The sequence below is a fragment of the Habropoda laboriosa genome, unplaced genomic scaffold (genome assembly GCF_001263275.1).
Source record: "Habropoda laboriosa isolate 0110345459 unplaced genomic scaffold, ASM126327v1 scaffold90, whole genome shotgun sequence".
Classification (NCBI taxonomy): Eukaryota; Metazoa; Arthropoda; class Insecta; order Hymenoptera; family Apidae; genus Habropoda; species Habropoda laboriosa.
In genome coordinates, this window is record NW_017100218.1 from 915069 (window position 1) to 934720 (window position 19652).

Below are 19652 nucleotides of genomic sequence, written 5' to 3' on the forward strand. Positions count from 1 at the left end.
AGCCAACGTATGCCCGCCGCCCATGTATTTGGACAGAACTGCTGCCGGCTATATTCTCTGATTGGGGCCGGCCAAGCTTCCTGCTGCCTTGCCTCCTGCTTTGCATACCTAACTACGGAGGCGAATTCCGCAGCCGAGACAACCTGGATCGCTCGGTTCAGCTTAATTTCCAGCTGGAAACCGGGTTATCTCGCAATTGTAGCCGCGTGCACCTTTCGACAAGAAGCGCAAGGAGCAACCTTCTCCTCCATTCTCCGCCGGAGACTTGTTATAATCTTTCGTTCCAGAGTATTCGACGAATCTGCCCGTTGCTTTTTCCCAAATCCCCCGCCTTCAATTCTTGTATACGCCATTGTTGCCTTTGTTTCACCCAACTGCTTCGTTCCTCTCCTCTACCTTCGTGTTCGACACGAACAGGAAATATCGCTGGAAAACGTTATTTGCGCGTCTTTCACTGACAGCACATTGTTACTCTCTACGTGGTCGCAATGGTGTTCGGGTTATGCCTCTGTGACGGTCTTCTCTCAGAGAGGCAGGAGAGCTTCCGATGGTATTTTAGTCGGAGCCACTGACCTCCGCAAAGAGAATCCCGCGAGCTTGATTCTTCGGAAAAATACGAGGTTGCTTTCAGAGGAAACAGCGTTAAGTAAACAGCAACACCATTAGACGTGTATTTAATTCCCTGGCGTTTTTTCAACAATTCATTTTCTTCGTGGTTCGTCTCGAATGTGACGAACTAATTTCACGAGAAATAGGAGTGCAGTTAGAAAAAAGGGGAAAGTGTATGGGAGGAATTGAGTGTGCTAATTGGTAAGAAAGATACGTCTAACGCCTTGTCATCCTCTGCAGCCGTTGAAACCTGAAAAACCTGATCGAATAACAGATGAGGCATTCGAGTTTCAGTTTTCAGTCGATACTCCGTTACAAAACTCTGGTATTCGTCATATAATGAGACTTTCACAACTATCCTCACCGACGTTAAACTCTTGCGACACATCTGCATGTTACCGTACTTACTTCTTGTCCATTTCACTTATTCCATGCGCATAAATTACACGATCGTACGGATTCACCTGATTATAAATTCCAGACGGTTCGCGGAGGGAGTAGGAGGAGACGCATTCGAAAACTTCGATATCCCCATTTTCGATCTGGAACACGCATTCACGCGTGCTCCGAGAGCTTGTAGAACTTGTCCCCGGGTCGTGTCAACGTCTGTTAACTTCCGTGTACACTTATCAGATTAAGTTAAGCCCGTGGCGTGACCGTGCACTCGAACGAGGGATAAAATCGAAGAGGAAAGAAAATCTCACGAAACCGCTTCGAACCGATCGAAGTCACCGATCGAAGTCACCGAATCGAATTGATATTACGGGTATCTGGCCGGATGAAAAAGCGAAGGTGTCGCTCGTAATTACCGGATCGCTGATAATTAAGGCGCGGCTGGCGGAGCACCTGGAATTTAAAAGTTAAATTGTGTTTCGCTCATGAATTATGCATTCGCGAAGCCCAACCACCGCTGATTGCGCGGGAACTTTGATCTTTCCTGGTTATATCGCATCGGTCAAACGATCGTTAAAATGATCGTTGATTCGATGCACTTTTAATTGCTCCACCGTTGTGCCGTCCCTCGTTCTAACTTCGACGAGGTCTCTCTTTCGACGCGCGTCGTAACTTTCTTTTCCCGCGACGTTCAAGCTTGGAATATTAATTCTAAGCGGGGGATATTGATTATAAGAGACTCGCTTCACGTTCATTAACCATCGAGGAACTTCCTCTTTCGAAAGTTTCCGATTATGTTCCAAACGGAGGAGCGTTCGTTTCGTTGAAGGTGGTCAGTCGATCGGAGAGTAAGTCTTCCTGCAAATTACAGCTAATTTTATCCGTAAAGTTTAGGGGGAGATCATCTGTGGCGATAATCGAAGGGAAATATTCTTGTGTGATAAGAACTTTCAAGATTACCAAATTTTCGCACCGATTGCACCTTGTGTTTTATGTTACTTTTGTCATATTTCATTGTGACTGCACAGCAGAGGCGCAAAAAATATAGGTATGATAAATTTGCACGGGAAAGGTTGCCGAAAATAATTACAACCCCTTATAAGTTACACGTTCCACAGAAACATCCCCTAATTGTTTCGAACAACACACCTTCCGCCCTTCCCCCGAACGGATCCCGTTCATTTAGTCACTCGATCTCTTTAATTAAATACCCTCAAAGCTAGCTTTTATCGTGGAATACTCGTATCGCGGGACGATGGAAAACGTTTTTCCATTTTAATTATAAAACCTTTGACCCTGTCTGTGTGTAAGTGCGCCGCGGTGGGCCAAGAGGCACGAGAGATTGGACCGTTCGTTTTTCATCGTGCGAAAATGTCATTTTCGTTTCAATTAGGACGAAAAACGGTCCTCTCATTCGGGGACTGTGCATGCACGAGATTCGCGGTGTAAAAGTTTCGCGAAAGAAAGCTCGAAAGTGGTGAAGTTGAGGTCAGATGAAGAGAAAGGAGGGAGAAGAACGGTGGTTTTCGAGTGGACTCTTCGTTTCTCGTCCGGTTCGAAAGCTTACCAGTCGTCGACAAAGGACCAGTTATACGCGCGCGCGGATTTCGAGGGAAAAGACGGCCAAGCTGAGAGAGCAAGAGAGAAAGAGAGAGAGAGAGAATGGCCAGGCCCACTCGAATTATATTAAGATGAATTCCTCCGTCAGCCGGGCTCGATGTTATTTTAAGCACCGCTGAAAAGAAGTTATTACCTTCTTCGTCGAACTCGTTAAGTTCCGGGTTAAGCAGCCGACCGACCTTTCCACGCGACTCTACTCGCTTTGACGCTCTACTATGCTGGAAATAATGCGTTTGAATCTCCGTGGTTGGCTCTTGAGAACACTAGTTTCACGGTAGGATCGTTTGGTAATGTCGTAATTCGAAGAATTTTAAGAAACGAATTATGACGTCGTTTTAAAATATCATGTTTCTCGTAGCAATTATTTATGCCATAACGACGCGTAGAAAACACATTTCCAGATTTAATTTTACAGCTCGCAGAAATTCTCTTCGATTTGTAATTTCAAAATTGCCTTCCTGCCAGAAAACTAGGTCAGGACGCATCCTAGTCATTTCTACCATTCTTCTTCCTTTTCTAGGTTTTTCCTATATTCCTCCAGTTCTCAAACCTCATTCACCCTTGCTTCTCCTTCCGTTAGAATTTTCTAATTACATCTCATTTACCCAATCACCATACACAGACACGCATCGCGCAAAAGATTGTACACTAAGCACCACGCTGCAAGCTCTGTACAATTAACCAAGTATCCAATTATACAACAGCGTGCTTTTTTACCACCTTACGTCAATTATTGTAATACCGCCCTAACGGCGCTAATTTATTACCAGCGCAACGACACTCTTCGCGTTCAAATTGAATTCATTCGAGCCAACCTCTCATTTCAGCGCTCTTAACCCTTCTTTACCCACGATTCATTCGAGTCGCGAGTTCGGCTGAACAATTCCTCTAAAACCCACATAAATTATCCCGTCCACGCCTGTACATCCGGAAACAACAAAAGAATATTCCTCGCAAAAGCTTCGAGAATTCGGAACGTCTATACTTCACACTTACATTTCGTTTGATTTGCACAGCAATGCGGAGGAGGACGCGCGGCGATTACGTTATGCGAGAGGAAGGGTTCAGGTTGGCAACTCGCGTCACACCGTCGATATTATCGAGCGGAGCGCGTTAACGTCGCTACGCGTATAAAAGCGGCGATATTACGTACACGCATCACGAATTCCATTGTACCGGCGGAATGATGTCGCGAAACTGGCGACATCCCATCGACCAACCCACTCTCTCTCTCTCGCTTTCTGTCAGCAGCAGCAGCGAGATGCAAATCGTAAAGCCGCTTATGAAATCAGAATTCAACGCGGTGAAGAAAAAGAAGAAGGGAGAGAAGAAGAAGGGGTTAGCAGAATGAGGCGGTTGGGAAAAGGGAAGAAACGCGTCCCACCGACGACGACGTTAAACCACGGCGACCATGTAGGGCCGATTTACACTTCCAGTTTCGTTGGAGCCGGACGCGGGCAGATGAATCGAACGCGATTATCGATGCATCGCGAATGCGGCCTCCGTCGCACCGTCATAAATCTTCCGGCTTCGGGCGGGATGCTTCGAACCGGGGATTTACCAAGGCTTGTTGCCTCTTTGCAAACTGTTCTTCGATGTTTTTAGAGAAGGGCCTCGTAAATTTTCCGATTACAAGTAATTCTCGGGGGGATTGTCGGGGAAAACCAACGATCTATCGCTAATGTTAGTTTCAATACTGTCAATTTTGGGTTGTACGAACAAAAGTGTTGTTTCTTCTGTGTTGAATTTGTCTTAATGCGTTTTCTACCATGTGGACCGCCGATGGTGCAATTTTCAGCGCTGCTACTTTTATTATATATACTCTTTTGGTATATTTAGGGGTACTATACGAAGAACTTCGAAATTAGAACAATTAATGGCAAAATTCGCATATATAATTATTTGTTAAAGAGTCTTAATAATTCCTGTGACTTAAAGGGAGAAATCTGAAATTCGCCATTTTCACGGGTTCGTTTATTCGAACGACAATGTGGGATTTTGTTGATTACCTTTTACGTATGTTAAATTAAAAGTACCCCACGCGTCGCCGGTGCTGTTCACTATTATTATCCTTATTTGTCACAGAAACTGTAATTCGCTCTCTTAATATTTACGGTTCGATGCTTCTCGTTCGCTGGCCAAACACACACAGGTCCTCTTCTTCTTTTTCTCCAACACACGCATCCACACACACACTCATACACGCCGCGATCGGCTTGACAACCCGTTATTGTCTAAACATAAACAAATGCGCCACGCACAATCGTCTTTCGTTCTCTCTTTCATACCAAAAACCCCACAATAATTAAAAAAAATTATTCCTCCACTTAACGTCCATGCAAAGTATGTGAAAAGAAAGATCAGAATACCAAAAATTCAACTTCTATCGATATTTCTCCATAATTAAATATCCTAACGTAACTTGTTATCTTCACTCCAAATTTCCCAACATCGCACACAAAACACAAACATTTCCCCAGAAACCCGGCAGCATCCCTGGAAATCGTGTCGCAGCAATGGCAGCCGCGTCGATAATCACTCAGGTTGTCGCGCTGACGAAGGTAATCACGTATTTCCCGGGTTCTATTAAAGGCGTATCGCGGGGAACGAAGGTAATTCGGTGTATCGCGAAAGGAGGGAAGAACGGTGTGGGCGGTCCAGAGGAATTTCGACGTCGTTAGGTGTAGAAGGCGGATCTTTCGGTGGAAGTACGAAAAATCGCTTGCTACCAGTGCTGGTTGGTACACAGACTTTTTTTCACCAGGGCGTCTTTTCCGGCGTGCAGCCACGATACACACAGAGCTAGCCAGACCTCTAGCTAGCTTTCCCTCCAGGGCACAAAGTCGTTTCGACAAATGGAACGTCCGCGCGATAGAGAAAATTGTACCGGCAATAATAAAGCGATACGACAGGCGGAGGAGGGTTTGGGAGGGATGAATTGAACCGCACAACCACCTTTTTCCCTCTTTCCCCTCTCTCTCTCTCTCTGTGTCTCCTTCTGATACCACCCGATAAGTTCAAATATTACATCCACTTGTTTATCCTTCGAGATGTACCGTTTAATCTGATTGTATTTTTACGTGGAGGGAGGAAGAACGCCGGCCGAGAATTATCGTCAGCCATTGTTTTTCCCACGATCGGCGGTGGCCCGGTTTCGGCAAATATTTTTCTTCTCGTGTTGGCTGAAACGCGTTGTTCAATGCGGTATGGCCTTCGTGCTTTCGATTCAACCGATTTAGGACAGTTTTAACCGATAGTGGGAGACTTTTTAAAGTTACGTTCATTGTATATTTCACTGTGCACGAATAGGGGTGGAAAAGTATTTATACCTTTTCGTTTGGAGTAGTGCTTTGTCTTTTTCCTTCCTTTTGTTTTTTTGGAAGGTGCGGTGATATTTTTGCGAGATTCTCTTTTTGAGAAGCGTCGAAGATGTTGCTGAAACGTTTCAGCGTAATGTGTTGCGATAATATTCCGGCGTTTAAATGGATTTCTAAGTGTGACGATCGCTACGCAACGTATTCGTTCGCCTGGCAAGTGTGCAATTCAAACTTCCCACTAGGCGAATACTATTAAACGAAAGTTTGCGTTGCCGCAGCGTTTCAACTTCGCGGCGTGTTAAGTACAACGACAAAACCGTGAATAATTCTAGCGGAAGTCTCTCGGTAAGGGGAGATGCTGCCTTTTGTAAGAGAAGACGCGTCGATTCGCGTGTGACAGCGTAATTGTAAACGAAAGAGGTTCGTTATTCAGGAAACAGCTACTTTTATTCGAATCTACACTGTCAGATAACGAGCATCTAAGCAGCTTACTCGAAGAACTTTGTATCAATCTTCTCACGACTAAATTGTTTTCTTTTTCGCTTCTTTGCTTATCTTCCAATTAAATTTTTCGGTTTCACTTTTAAGTGGGACGTACGTGTCCCGAAAGGGTTGTTTAGATTCCACAAAGACGACAAGAAATTTCGAGCACTTTGAAAAAAAGATTCGTAGCGAAATTTTGGGTCAACTTTATCCACGGATTTCGTCTGCAATAAATCCAAAATTGAGGTCAATTTTTACTTCCATACTCAAGTGGAACAAACGAGTGCCAAAAGGGTTAAAGTAGAAGTATCAACCGATGAATTAGGTTCCACACAGCTGACAAGAAATTTCGTTTACTTTTGAAACGAAAACAAAAAAAAAGCTTCGTAACGAAATTGCCGGGCAATTTTATCGAAACGAGAGGCCATCTACGTCGACGGTTAGAATCGAGCTGTTCTTCGAGCGGTTGTGGCCGCCAACAACGTTTGACGGAATCAAAATATTTGTATTCATATCGGGTAGTGCGGTTCGAGGGTAAGTGGCTTTCTGTGTAGGTAAAAGGAGGGTAAAGTACTCACGTTAGCGGTGTCGTCGAGTTTCCGCTTCCACGCATCGCTACGTTCGATTAGGGCGTTCCACTGCTCCGAAAGTTTGTTCACTTCCCGGCGAATGCTGCGCGTCAATTCGCGTGCCTGCTCCTCCGCGCTTCTGTAGCCCCTCGAATCACCATCCAATTCTCTTCCGGCTGAAATAGAACGTCAAACGTGAGCCTGATATCTCGCTGGCTTTTGGGACCGTTCGCCACAGATTTCCCAAATTTCACGTCCCTCGTAATTACACGAGAAGCTTGCTTTCCTACAATTTTTTAAACGGATTTTCCAAGGAAATCAAATTTCACATTTTTCGATCTGGTCTCACCTCTTGACAGTTTTCAGAAGATTTTAGAAGATTTTTACTCGTTTTTGTGTGCATACTGGGTGTCTCGTTTATAACGGACATTTAAATTATTTTCGTCAAAAGTAAAAAAAAATTATTAAGACACGCATCCGATGATCGTGAAAGAAAAATCTCTTCAAAGTCATCTTTAACCCTTTCGCTGCGGTAAATTTTAGTGCACAACGCGCGTGGCAGACTCAGATGTTCCACAACGGCCGCAAAATTTCTTTTTTAATCATTTTAAAATTTGTCTTACTGAATCAACGTGGAAGAGTGTTGTCATATTTATTAAACTATTCTTTATTCTTTATGAGACGACATACAACGCACTACATGAGATTTTACACTGTCGCGTCTAGGCGAGCCACGTGGCCACAGGGCCCTAAAACAAAAGACCGCGACTATTTTGCCGCTGCCTGCCCTCAGATGTCATTGCTTGCTCGACTCTCAACAACTAGTGTGGGTCATCCTTAGAAGGACTCAGGGTGCCTCAGCTTATTAGCTTATACCCCTATCAGACCAGGTTTCCACTTTCCATCGAAACCACCAACCGAAGAACAAGCCGAAGAATGAGCGAGGTAAGGATTTTTGCTGTTGGACTTTTACAATTTCTAGACGTTAGTAAGGATGGAACTAACGTCTGTGTGAAATTTCAGCCCGATAAAACCAGCAGTACGGCTTTTCCAGAGACGGATGTGGAGCGGTCACCCATCTTCTTATGGAACGCCGCCCAGTGTATCTTGACTTGGGTGATCGAACGGGAACCGGTGTTCGATTCTCAACAAGTGCAGAGGAGAAAATTATGGCTTAAATTAATAAAAAGTGCGTCAAAAATCCCCAATAACACAATGCGAACAAATTTTCAAAGCGCCAATAGCACTGAAAGGGTTAAGTCGCTCTAAAGTTATCCCCATTTTTTGCTCGCTATTTTATAATATACCTTTCATTATAAAAAAAAGTAGATATTAATACACAAAAAAATGTTCATCATCTTAGATAAAAATTTTTTACTACTTTCGGTACCAGCGAAAATAATTCAGACAATAATAACAACGATTATTGCAACATCGCAAGATTCGCAATTCGATTTCCATTATTCTCAGGTTATGGATTTCAATATCGCCGTTACTACAGATACTAAACGTGATACTACTAACTCCGACGTTACGGCTCTCTGTTATTAATGATTCTCTGGAGTCATACCAATTTCTGCGACATCCCTAAAGCTACATATCAATTTGTACAGGGGAAACTGACGCGGAAATTAATAACATTCAATTCTATTTCAATTTCTAGTTTTTCGAATCAAATCTGATCGCTTATCGTACAACGTGGAAATCTCTCTCTCCTTTTTTTTTTGTTTTTCCCATTCCCGATGGCAGGACGCAGGACGTAACGAAGCGTAGAAATGACGTTACCACGTTTGTATCCGTATATGGGCGTCGCGACGACTAGGCCGCACTATCACTGGGAATTAATTGTCCTATGAATCACGCATCGTATCATGCCGGACAGTTTTTATGCGCATGTTTAGCATTGATAACGCCTATACCAACGCTACCTGGCTCGTTCATGCCCTATCTGCCGCGTGTTATGATGATTTATGTTTATGGTGCCAGCTGCCCTTTACCCCGTCACTCGGTTTCTGCGCAGTTACCACCGGGGCTCCGCGATCCAGGGGATTCATCGATCGACGTATCGAAACAGGAGCGGGGAAAAAAAAGGAGAAGCTAATCTTGGTGATTTTTACGTTGCTCGATCCTTTTTCTCGTGTTTACTCGCGATAAAGGGGAGAAGAAAATCACGCTGTGATGCGTGGCGATACGAAGGCAGAAAGATGTCTATTACCGATAAGAGAAAATTATTGCCTCGTCCTAGATATGCTCGCTGTGCGTTTCGCTTTGGAATCGTTTCTACTTTATGTCACCGTGGTGGAAAGTTTGTTTTAACGAAAAATGAGCCGATAGAAGTACGGGGAATTAAAAAAAAATTAATTAAATTCGTAATTTTCTAATTTTCTAACTTTGTAATTTTAATTATGAAATTTTGTAATTTTAGTTACTAAATTTCGTAACCTTTTTCGAAATTTTTCTGAAGATTGTTCTACCGAGCTGAAATTAACGATCTCTCTAATTTTCCACTTCAAGCTCATTCTCACATTCTCTCGCATTCGTCTAGTTGGACGTACTCCAAGCACTATGTTCTAGGGCACACCACGCGCATAGTAAAGACAGAGTCCGCGACGGACATCGACAGGTGGGTAAGAAAATCGTATTCCAGGAAGACGATTGAGAAGTCGAAACAGGTAGAGACGTCGTCTGAATCAGGCCGATCGTGGCTCGCTAAAGAGACATCGCGGCTACACGGTGGAAAACACCTAAAAACTATTTTCACCGAATCGAATTAGGCGGTCGTGTTCTTCACCGGTAAGCTATCCATTCAACAGTTGCCGTATTCGATTTCCAGTCACGTACACCCTCGAGTTCCCCACTTCTTTTCTTTTTTCTTCTACCTTCCACAGACTCGTTTCCCTCCTTCGCCTTTCATCCCCCGATCCTCTTTGCTCGCCCCACTTTCTCCCGGCTTTCGTTTCGCAAACTGCCCAAGGAATTTATGAAAAATATCTGTTCTCCCATTCTTTCGCCTCGCAATTAACGAGCTTCCATGCAATGCGTTATTACCATTATCGATCTTACTATCACGCGATATTTCATTTCCCAAGGAAGCATGAAAACCCTTCCAATCGTGAAAATAACTCTTTCCAGTTAATTCCGTGATAATCGATATTTTTCAAAATTCAAATTATTCCAAATTATCAAATTCTCTTTAACAATCTCACATTTTTCCCTCGCAAGAAGATTTCCACCTCGCTCCAAGATGAAGGAAAACGATTTTCTAAAGCTCGAGAAAATCCCACACAGCACTTGGCAAATCGTTGCACAAACAGTTTATCCATCAAACCGCTTTCCACTCGCGGTAACAAATGACTAGAAAATTCTCTATCCATCAATCGCGGAGCTGAAGAAGAGCAAGTGCAATTCGTTCGAGGCTCGCGATCGTTATGTTGAACACGCTTGGTGTCATGGCAGAAACACGTACGACCGTGCTCAATGTAAGATAATCAACGAGAAGAGCGGATAGATAGACACCGAGAGATTGAGAGAGAGAGAGAGATCGTCGGTGAAGCCACAGATCCCTGAATTCGATCTGAAACATCGAGTGTGCCTCCTGCGCGAAGACAACCGGCGCTACGTCGGTGCACGATTTCAGTCACTCGACAGGGAGTCACGTTCGATGAAACGTGCACGGCATCGAGCAGTCCCGGGCGTTGTCGTAACGTCAATAAATTTCAACCGATATAACACGCCGCATCGCAGCACAGATCGTGCAACTGCTCCCTGTTATCGAGTTCCCTGGCCAGCTGCTCGGATTTGGCCCGTGAAATCGAATCGAACCCCCCCCTCCCCCGTTACATCGACTCACAATCCGTCCCCGGCTATTCGCAATTTGTGACTGGCCAACAGACTGCACGCGTTTCCATCCATGATTTTCCGATCTCTGTAAAGAAGTTGAAAGAGCTGTAAGATTTGTACAGCGTGAATCGAACGTTGTGTTTCGATTAACCCCTTGGAACATGGCAACCTGTTATACTCGTGAAACGTATTCTGGTCGAGATGCGATAGAAATTCATTTTAATTGCGAATTTCGCTTTAATTTCTGAGAGTGAGGATTACTAAATCTAATTAAGCTATAACACTTTAGTCTTTAATGCCTAATACAGTGCTGAAACTGTGAATAGTTAACATAACCTAACTCTTGCACGCGAGTCGGTAGAAAAATCATACGTCAAGGGGTTAAATATATAAGATTTGTGTTGGGATCATTTAGACCCACGTTTTCAGATGATTATGAATCTTCTCGATACTGTTTTCATCAAATTCATACTCTACAGGTATAAAGTAGCATGATCCATCTACTGTGCTAAATTAGGGAGAAACAAAACTGCCAAAAATTACAGTTCACTCACGGAAATCTATAATCTCAACTCTCTTCTGTTACAACTTGTACCGCAGAACTAGCAACTTGTCTCGACGTCTGAAACAGACGTTCCATTCTTTTTCTCTTTGGGAATGCTAAATAGAAGGGATGTCGATATTAAAACGAGCAACATTTCTCGAAGAAACTTGGGGAAGTTTCGATGTCCTGCGGGACGCCTCTTCGAAACCCGGAAAGTTCCGCTAGTTTCGATGTAGTTCGATACTTGTAACTCGATTGATACCGTCTCGCGGTTCCCCCGAGTGGCTTTCGTTAGCATTGACCGCGGAAGTTTTTGTTTCGACGCCCAGACTACCGCGAAACTGCATTATTCATCGTTTAATAGCGCCCATGAGAGGGTAAATCGATTCCCTCGAGGAGCGAGAAAACGATTTTCCCTACGAAGATAATTCGGATAGACCGAAGAATCAAGGAGAACGCGTTTCACATATCGTTTCGAACGAGAACGAAAACGAAAGGCGCCCGTTGTCTATTATAGTCCGGCGAAAGCAGCAGGCCACGCTTTGCTTCTTCGCTTAATATACGAGCCCATCCTCCGATTTTCCGGCAAGAAACTCCAACCAAGAATCCTTCTTGGTCAAATAACCATAAATTTCGTGTTTCACGTTTCTTAATAATCCCGCTTTCGAGAGGGCGGAATTATCTAAATGAAATATTCAAGAGGGACCACGGTTACACGTTCGCCGCGGTTATTGTACGTGAAAGCCGGTGACAAGAACGAATGAAGCTCGTTTCCAAGGGCCGCTCTTGTTCCCGTTGGCTTAAGTAAAAGGAGGAAAAAACGAGGAAGCGAAAGAGAAAACTTCTCGTATTTTATCAGTCCACTTAACAATCCCCTTCATTCCGCCCGCGACAAACTCCCGCGAGGAGCCGCCCTTTGAAACTACAACTTTAATCAATCTCGCCCATTCCACACTCTCCACCTTCAATCCTGAACGTTGACCCCAAAACAGACACGGTGAAAACCATACTCTCGTACCAATTTCGTAGCTCTGTCGAAAAGGAGTTCGATATTTTCCCCATTTTCACTTTTTCTTCTGGTTCCCTTCTTCACACGATGAAAATACAAGAGTTCGAAGACGGCCTTAGAGCAGGTGAAACAGCAATACGAATAAACGATCGATTGGGGGAAAGAACCATCTCTGAACAGTCGGAAAAATTTAGAAAATGAAGATCGGATCGGCTAAATCTCTCGTTGAATTCTGAATTTTTACGACAGTTGACGGAGTTTCTATAAGAAATAGGATAAAGATTTCTCGACGATAATTCAGAATACGCTGGAGCGATCTAACTTTATTCTACCTATTGGCCATACACGCTGCGCAAGTTTTCACTGGTAATATTCGAAGCGTGGTATAAGCAAAGCACAGGTCAACGCACCCTGAAACGAACATACTTCTCAATATCCTGAAAGCCTCTCTTCCGTCTTTCTTATCCGCATTCGAACTTACTACACCGAGAAGTCTGAATTCTTCTTCGAGCCGATCGGTGCACACCCCCCTACCTCCACCTCTTCCTTTCTGGTCCCTTTTCTCTCGGGTCTAATTGGTATGAAAAATCACGGAAAGAAGAATGCCACGAATTACTGGAATTGAAAGCTCTGCCGCGCCTCTTAATTACTAGGCCTGCGCGCTATTGGCGAATTCAGTCGCGCGTTGCCGGCCGGCTTCGCGGAAACTAACGAATGTACTTGGCCGACTTTTCTTTACCCCTTTCGCGGGAGAACTTTCGTCGCGCTGCTTACCAACACTCCCCGTCCGCGATTCTGCACACCTTTTTCGTTCGTTCGCGCGGCAATTTTCGTCGTGAATCGCGCTTCGATGCAACGAATTCCTCTCCTTTTTCCTTCCTCTTCTAGGGATTCGTGTAACGATTCTATCGTAGTTCACGAATGAGAATTACTCCGTGTAACACGATTGCTAGACCTAGATTCTCCAGTTTGTTTTTCGTTCAGAAGAATTCACGATTGTTTCCGCGATTTCCACGACGAAAGGGTTGAATTGTTTCACCTGGACAACTAACTCCATTTACCGAACGTTTCATTTAAATCGGTGACTGGGGTCGTTAAACCCAGCCTCACAAAGCTTTACCCGGCTTTACGAAGTCTTTAAACAGCATTAAAGCGCTTCGAACTTGGTTATTTCTGCGGGGAAGTGCTCGTAAAGCGTTCAAACATATTTCTTTCAGGGGGAGAAGGGCGGTGACGGTTTGGAAAAGTGGGGGTTCGATTTTAATTAGAAGCAACACAATTATTTTTCCAACCACTCGCCGCGACTTTGATATTTCGATATTGCCTCCCCGGGGGTTTCTTGATCCAAGCCCTAATTACAACTCTGGTAAATATATAAAAGGGGACATGCTTAAGGAAAATGGGGGAAATATTCGCACGTTTTCAGACTAATTAGCTTTGACGTTCTCTGAAGGCGTTTTCATAAATGAATCCACGTCCCATTTAAGAAAATATTTTATAATTGCACGGGAATACTTGTCCTTCTACTGTCACGTATTTCTCAATTACCTCGCAACTTCCGTAATTTATCTCATCTTATAATTCGTTCATTCTTAATTGCAGCTCTCTGCGTAGCACCTGATCGCAGCGTGCCGGCGTGATTAAATTTTTATTTCTCGATAAACGAATTTCCGGTGCTTTTTTTATGTTAACGCTTCACTTTGAAGCACCGTGTCGGCGATTCTAGCTTTACCTTTTCTAGCTTCTCTTTCTGTACGGCACCTGTTCGCTAAATTTTTATTCCTGGATAAACGAATCTTTGCTTCTTTCTTCGTATTAAGCCTTTGCTTTGAAAAATTCTGTCGTCAGTCCTAATATTATTTTTTCAACTTAATTTTTTATATGGCACTGAATTTCTATTCCGCAACGAACGAATTTGGGGCTTTTTCGCGATATTAACCCTTTGCTTTGAAAAATCCTGTCGTCAATTCTAATTTTACTTTTTGTACCTTCAGTTTCTACATGGTACCTTTTCGTAACGTGCCTAATAATTAAATTTTTATTCCTCAATGAACGAATTTGGGCATTTTCTTGATATCAACCCGTTACTTTGAAGAATCCCGTCGCCAATTTTAGCTTTGCTCTTAATTTACGAGACTGATAAATTCTGCACGATATTACATCTTTTTGCTACCTTACGACGTAAATTTCTTCAACACAAAAACCACAAACTTACCTTCAGAATCCGACGTGTCCGACAGCGGTGGTTCATTGGCGATGTACTGTCGTCCGCTCAGCAGGTTGTTCTCGACGATCGGTCGTTTGTCCTCCAGCTGCCTCCTGAAGCCGCGATGATCGTCCTGGAACGTACAAGAGAACGTGTCCACGTGAGACCACCGGCAGAAAAATATTCGAGCTTCTTGACAAGCCTCTCGGGCAAACTGGCTCGCCTTGTAACGTCTAGCAGGATAAGTAGGCTAATTCGCGTGGCTTTAAACGGGGCGACGTCGACGACGTGCACAGCCATCGACGTCGTCTTCATCTCGACGCGTGCATCCGTAATTTCGTTTGACAAGATACCTAGCAGGATATCGTCTACGTTGCTCCTCCACGAGTGGCCAACGAAGGAAGAAAAGTAGAGAAAATAAAAACATAACGCGCGGAGCTTTCACGATATCGCATCGTCTGACGACTTCTCGTTAATGAGATTATCTCTTACGAGAGAGAGAGAGAGAGAAATTTAGACACCGAGACACGCTTTTTTTTTCTCTCCACGCTGTGTTTCTCACAGTCCTCCCTTCTTCAACGCTGAAGAACGAGAAGAACCATCCGACGATTTTTTCTTCTTCTTTCAACCCTGTCGTGTAACACGGCCTCCTTTCCTTCCGGCTCTTTTCCGCTCCCGCCGCCTTGTATTTCCGTATTTTTGCGCGTTTCGCGCCGGACCGACGACGACGACGACGGAAAACCGGGAGCGGGAGGAGATCTTTCGACGAGCGCGCGAGATCCTTTCAAACGGGCCGGAATAATTCACCTACTTTCGTTGTTGCGAGCAACACAGAGCACCAGCCCTTCAGCATTCGGAAGGCTGATGATGAAACGGCGCGTTATTAGCGCTGGTTTAAACCAGCTTTCTCTCTCCCTCTCGCTTGGTCTCTCGCGGAATTATTTCGGCCGATGCGAAATTCCTGTACGCGCACACGGATCACCAGGCTTTTCTTTCGAATCTCCACCGTCACTTTTCCTTCTTTCAAACACTTTTTCACGCGTTAAAAATTTATTTAACGAGCTCACGCCAGCCACGGGTATATAAAGGTTGCCGTAGGTGTGTAAATTAATCGCTCATAAGAATGAAACGCTGGTATTTATCGCGAGGTGAATTGCGGTCCATATTTTACAACTATAACGAGCTTCTTTTCATTCTATACGCACACTTTTGTCGCGTAATTTCTTCTAATTCGTTCTTAACGGGACGTTTCGCAATTTGGATTCGCAGTAGCAGTTAAAGGGGCGAGTTTGCGCGGGAGTGATATTGTAGGCAGATTTCACTCCACCGTGAAATAAGGTCGATTTATGAGCAACTAAAAGCCTCGTTCATTCAATTCAGCCACCAGACGTTTTCTAATTGGCCACGTCGAGATAATCGTCTTATCGAATTGGTTATCGGAATGACGGGTTAATTACGGAGCGTGCTTGGCAATAACGTATTCAGCGAGGAGAGGAATCGCCGTTGCCTATGGTCCACGTTAAGGATCTTCCTCGTGGAGAAGAGCAACGTACTACTACCCCTTTTCGTGTATCTGTGAAATCGTTAAAAAGCGTTACGATCGCGCTTCGCTCTTCTAACTCGCGTGAATTCAACGTTGACGTTTCACCGTCTGAATCTCGGAGATAACCGAAGAAAATGGGCCAACTTTATAGCCACTTAAACTTATTCTCTCAGGCCAATCTGAATTTCACCATCGTCGTACGATTGAATACGTGTCAATCGCGCATTATTCGCGTCGTTTAGCTGAACGTTGCGCAACTTTCTAATGGCTAATTGTACCAGGGACTTTTGTCGATTCGAGTGACACTGTGAATTAAAATTCTTCGTGGAATTCACATAAATTTGATAATACTCAATGTAACACACTTTTCGTGTAGAAATGGTAACCGAAGAAAATGGACCAAATTTGTAGCTATTTAAATCAATGCAAATTTCACCATCGTCGCGATTAAGTAAGTGTCGATCGGAGTGTCTTCGTGACATTTAATTAAACGTTGCTCAATTTTCTTGAAATTTAAGCCGAATAATTAACACTTTACCGACCGGTAGCGGTTGATCATCCTACGCACATCCGACCGCTCACTCGGCCACAGATTGACACCGACTCTATTTAGACTCTAGGCTATCGCGCGGGAATATATGCTCTTTTTCTTATACCTATAGAAATGTTAAATAAACTTTGACCGAATTAATAGACTACCGGTCGGTAAGCGTCGGCGGTAAAAAAAACGATTAATAGGTTACCGGTCGGTAAGCGTTGGCGGCAAAAAGCTGATTAATAGGCTACCGGTCGGTAAAGTGTTAAATTTTGAAAATTAACACAACAGAGTGTAATTCTACCACAGATTATTCTTAAATCGGCTCACTCTGCGAATGAAAATTCTCGATATCCCTCTAATTACCGCACAAATCTACCAATACTCGACGTAGCATATTTCCCACGGAAAAAAAAAGCAAAGAAAAATCTGCAGCGCGATAAAATAAAGGACGCGTAAAACAGCAACGTCCAAATTTGCCCCAGATGGGCACATTCAATTAATTCTCAATAATTCGGGAAATATGGGTAATTAAAGGAATTCCAATTTGCCGGAACGGTTAGGCGAACGGTTCGGGCCCCCGATCGAAACACTCGTTCGAATCAATTCCCCCGCCGCGATAATCGTCGTTTCGCGGCCGTTTCTCCGCGTGGCCCTTCCTTTTTGCCCCGGCTCTCCGGGCTTTCGATCGATTTCGCGTTAAGCCGACGCGAGAGAGAGAGAGAGAGAGCTCGTGCGATTCGGAGGTAGAGCCATCGTTACGTCGAAACGGCGACGACCCGTTTACGAGGAAACCGCGTTTTACGTATGCAACATTCGCGTTGCCCGTTTCGATTTCACGCACGAATATGGCGCGATAAAACGAGCCGCCGCTGCGTGGAGAACACACGCACGCGCCTATCGATATTCTCCCATCGTCTAATGAATTCGATTCACGGGCGCAAATTCCAGCACGTGACATCTCTCCGTGATGTAATATATCGCGAGGTAATAATGTATTATGTATTTGTTACTCGAAGCTCTTTTTGGAATGTAAACTGTGCGTGTGCGAGATTAATTGTTTTATTGATACGATCGGTTATCGAGGAATTCTGTTTGATCGTTTGTCTATTGTCAATTTCAGCGGATGAATTATGCCGTATAAAGTATCGAATGGCGTACAGTGCACGGTGCATAATGTATCGTGCATTATACGTCGCACTTAATGAATAGTGTATAATGAATGCTGCGTGGCCGATAATGCATGGTGCATAGTGCACGGCGAATGGGACAGGGTGCACAGTGTGAGTGGAATAGAGTATATGTACGCGGTATGGGGTGCAGGGTGCATGGTGTATTATGAATGGAACCGGGGTAGATGGTGCAGAGTGCAAGGTTCATGGTGTACCGTGAATGAAGTAGAGTACGTGGTGTAGGTTACAATGTGGCTGGGTGCACGGTGAAGTATGAATGGCTTAGGTTGCGTGCTACAATGTAAATGGAATAGGTGTGATAATATTGGTGCCGTGTAAACATTTTACACTTTACGCGTGATAATGACGTTAAATAAATAAAAATAAAAATGTACGTAGAAATGGGGAAGTGCTTGTGAGTTAATTGTGTTTTCCACTTTTTCTTTAAATGTAGTCTACGCTAATATTGGTGCAATGTAAATATTTTGCACCGTACTAGTGATGAAGATTTAAAAAAAAATAAATAATGGGGAAACGCTTGGGAGTTAATTGTATTTTCCACTTTTTCTTTAAATGTAGTCTACGCTAATATTGGTGCAATGTAAATATTTTGCACCGTACTAGTGATAAAGTGATGAAGATTCAAAAAAAAAAAATAAAAATTGAATGTTCCTTTTTTAAAAATATAGTCTGCACCGATGTTTCGTCTTCAGTCTCGAACAACGAAACAGCGTTAAACTGCAAAGAATTTAACGAAGCAACGTTTATCAACACAAACCCCCGCGGGGAGATTCTAAATTTTCAGCACAATGAACACAGTTTCCATTAATCCTTCAAAACAAGACACATTCCAGCGGGCGTGAAAGCGATCTATTCGCGGGGGGCCGCAAGAGTCTTACACCGGGACACCGCGGCAGGTGACGCCTCATAATTTGCATAAATTATTGCGTCGCATCGCTCGTTTATGCGCAATTATTTGCGTGCGAATTAGAACCCCGTTCGTAGAGCCATTCCGCAGAAATTCCGGCATTACGTTGCCCACTATATTGTTAAACTACTATCCCGGTAGCACGGAGAGAGTTCTGTTGGATTTACTCCTGGCATGGTCATTAGTCGGCTGCATTTGCGTTCCCCTTGGGTTTTCTCGCGGTGTGCAGTTACTCCTGCAACTTAAAATTATTCGTTCGTCCCCGTGAAATATCCTAAACGTCGCGGAATTCTCCGCGAAACCCCTTGCTTCTTCCATCTCTCCGAACAGATCCAAGCGCGATCGAGTTAAAAGTGTGAAACGAAATCTCGACGAACGAGAGAAGGCAAGTCCGATCGTAAACAACCTGGTAAACAATTATACACGTGTATACATCTGAGACGTCTCGTTTGCAACGAGATTTCCAGCAGCTCGTTCAACAACTGCTCGAACGAGACGTTTTCACGTCTCGAGCATCTCGGAGACCTGTGTACAGTGTACAGACGTCGCACGTGTCGCAGCTGCATGTTGTCACGTCGCAAACGACATCGCGGAGGCGTCGAAAACGTTTGAAATGTCGGCTGGGCAAAAGAACCGAGGACAGTGCGCTTTAAAGAACGATATTTGAATTTCATGCATCGCTGATGCGACACAGCCGCGTCACGTATATACCCGAAACTCGCTTATTGTTCGTGCCACGTGTACGCTACTGCCATCTTTTTGCTCGGGCTTCCGTTTGTGTCCGCCGTCCAACCCTTCGTCCGTGTAGGAACCGAACTAACTGATATTCACGTGGAATACATTACGCTTTGAGATGGGCTCTGGTATGCATACAATTCTTTGCG

The 19652-nt window shown here is 44.1% G+C and overlaps 1 protein-coding gene across 1 annotated transcript in view; it reads right to left on the bottom strand.

The window, feature by feature from the left end:
• LOC108570937 (dystrophin) overlaps positions 1–19652 on the bottom strand; it is a 517829-nt gene that overhangs the window by 57752 nt on the left and 440425 nt on the right. The window contains exons 38-39 of the mRNA XM_017932876.1: positions 14600–14723; positions 7001–7167 (exon numbers count right to left, since the gene is read on the bottom strand). Of these exons, the coding sequence (XP_017788365.1) occupies positions 7001–7167; positions 14600–14723 (291 nt within the window). The remainder of the gene's footprint in view (positions 1–7000; positions 7168–14599; positions 14724–19652) is intronic.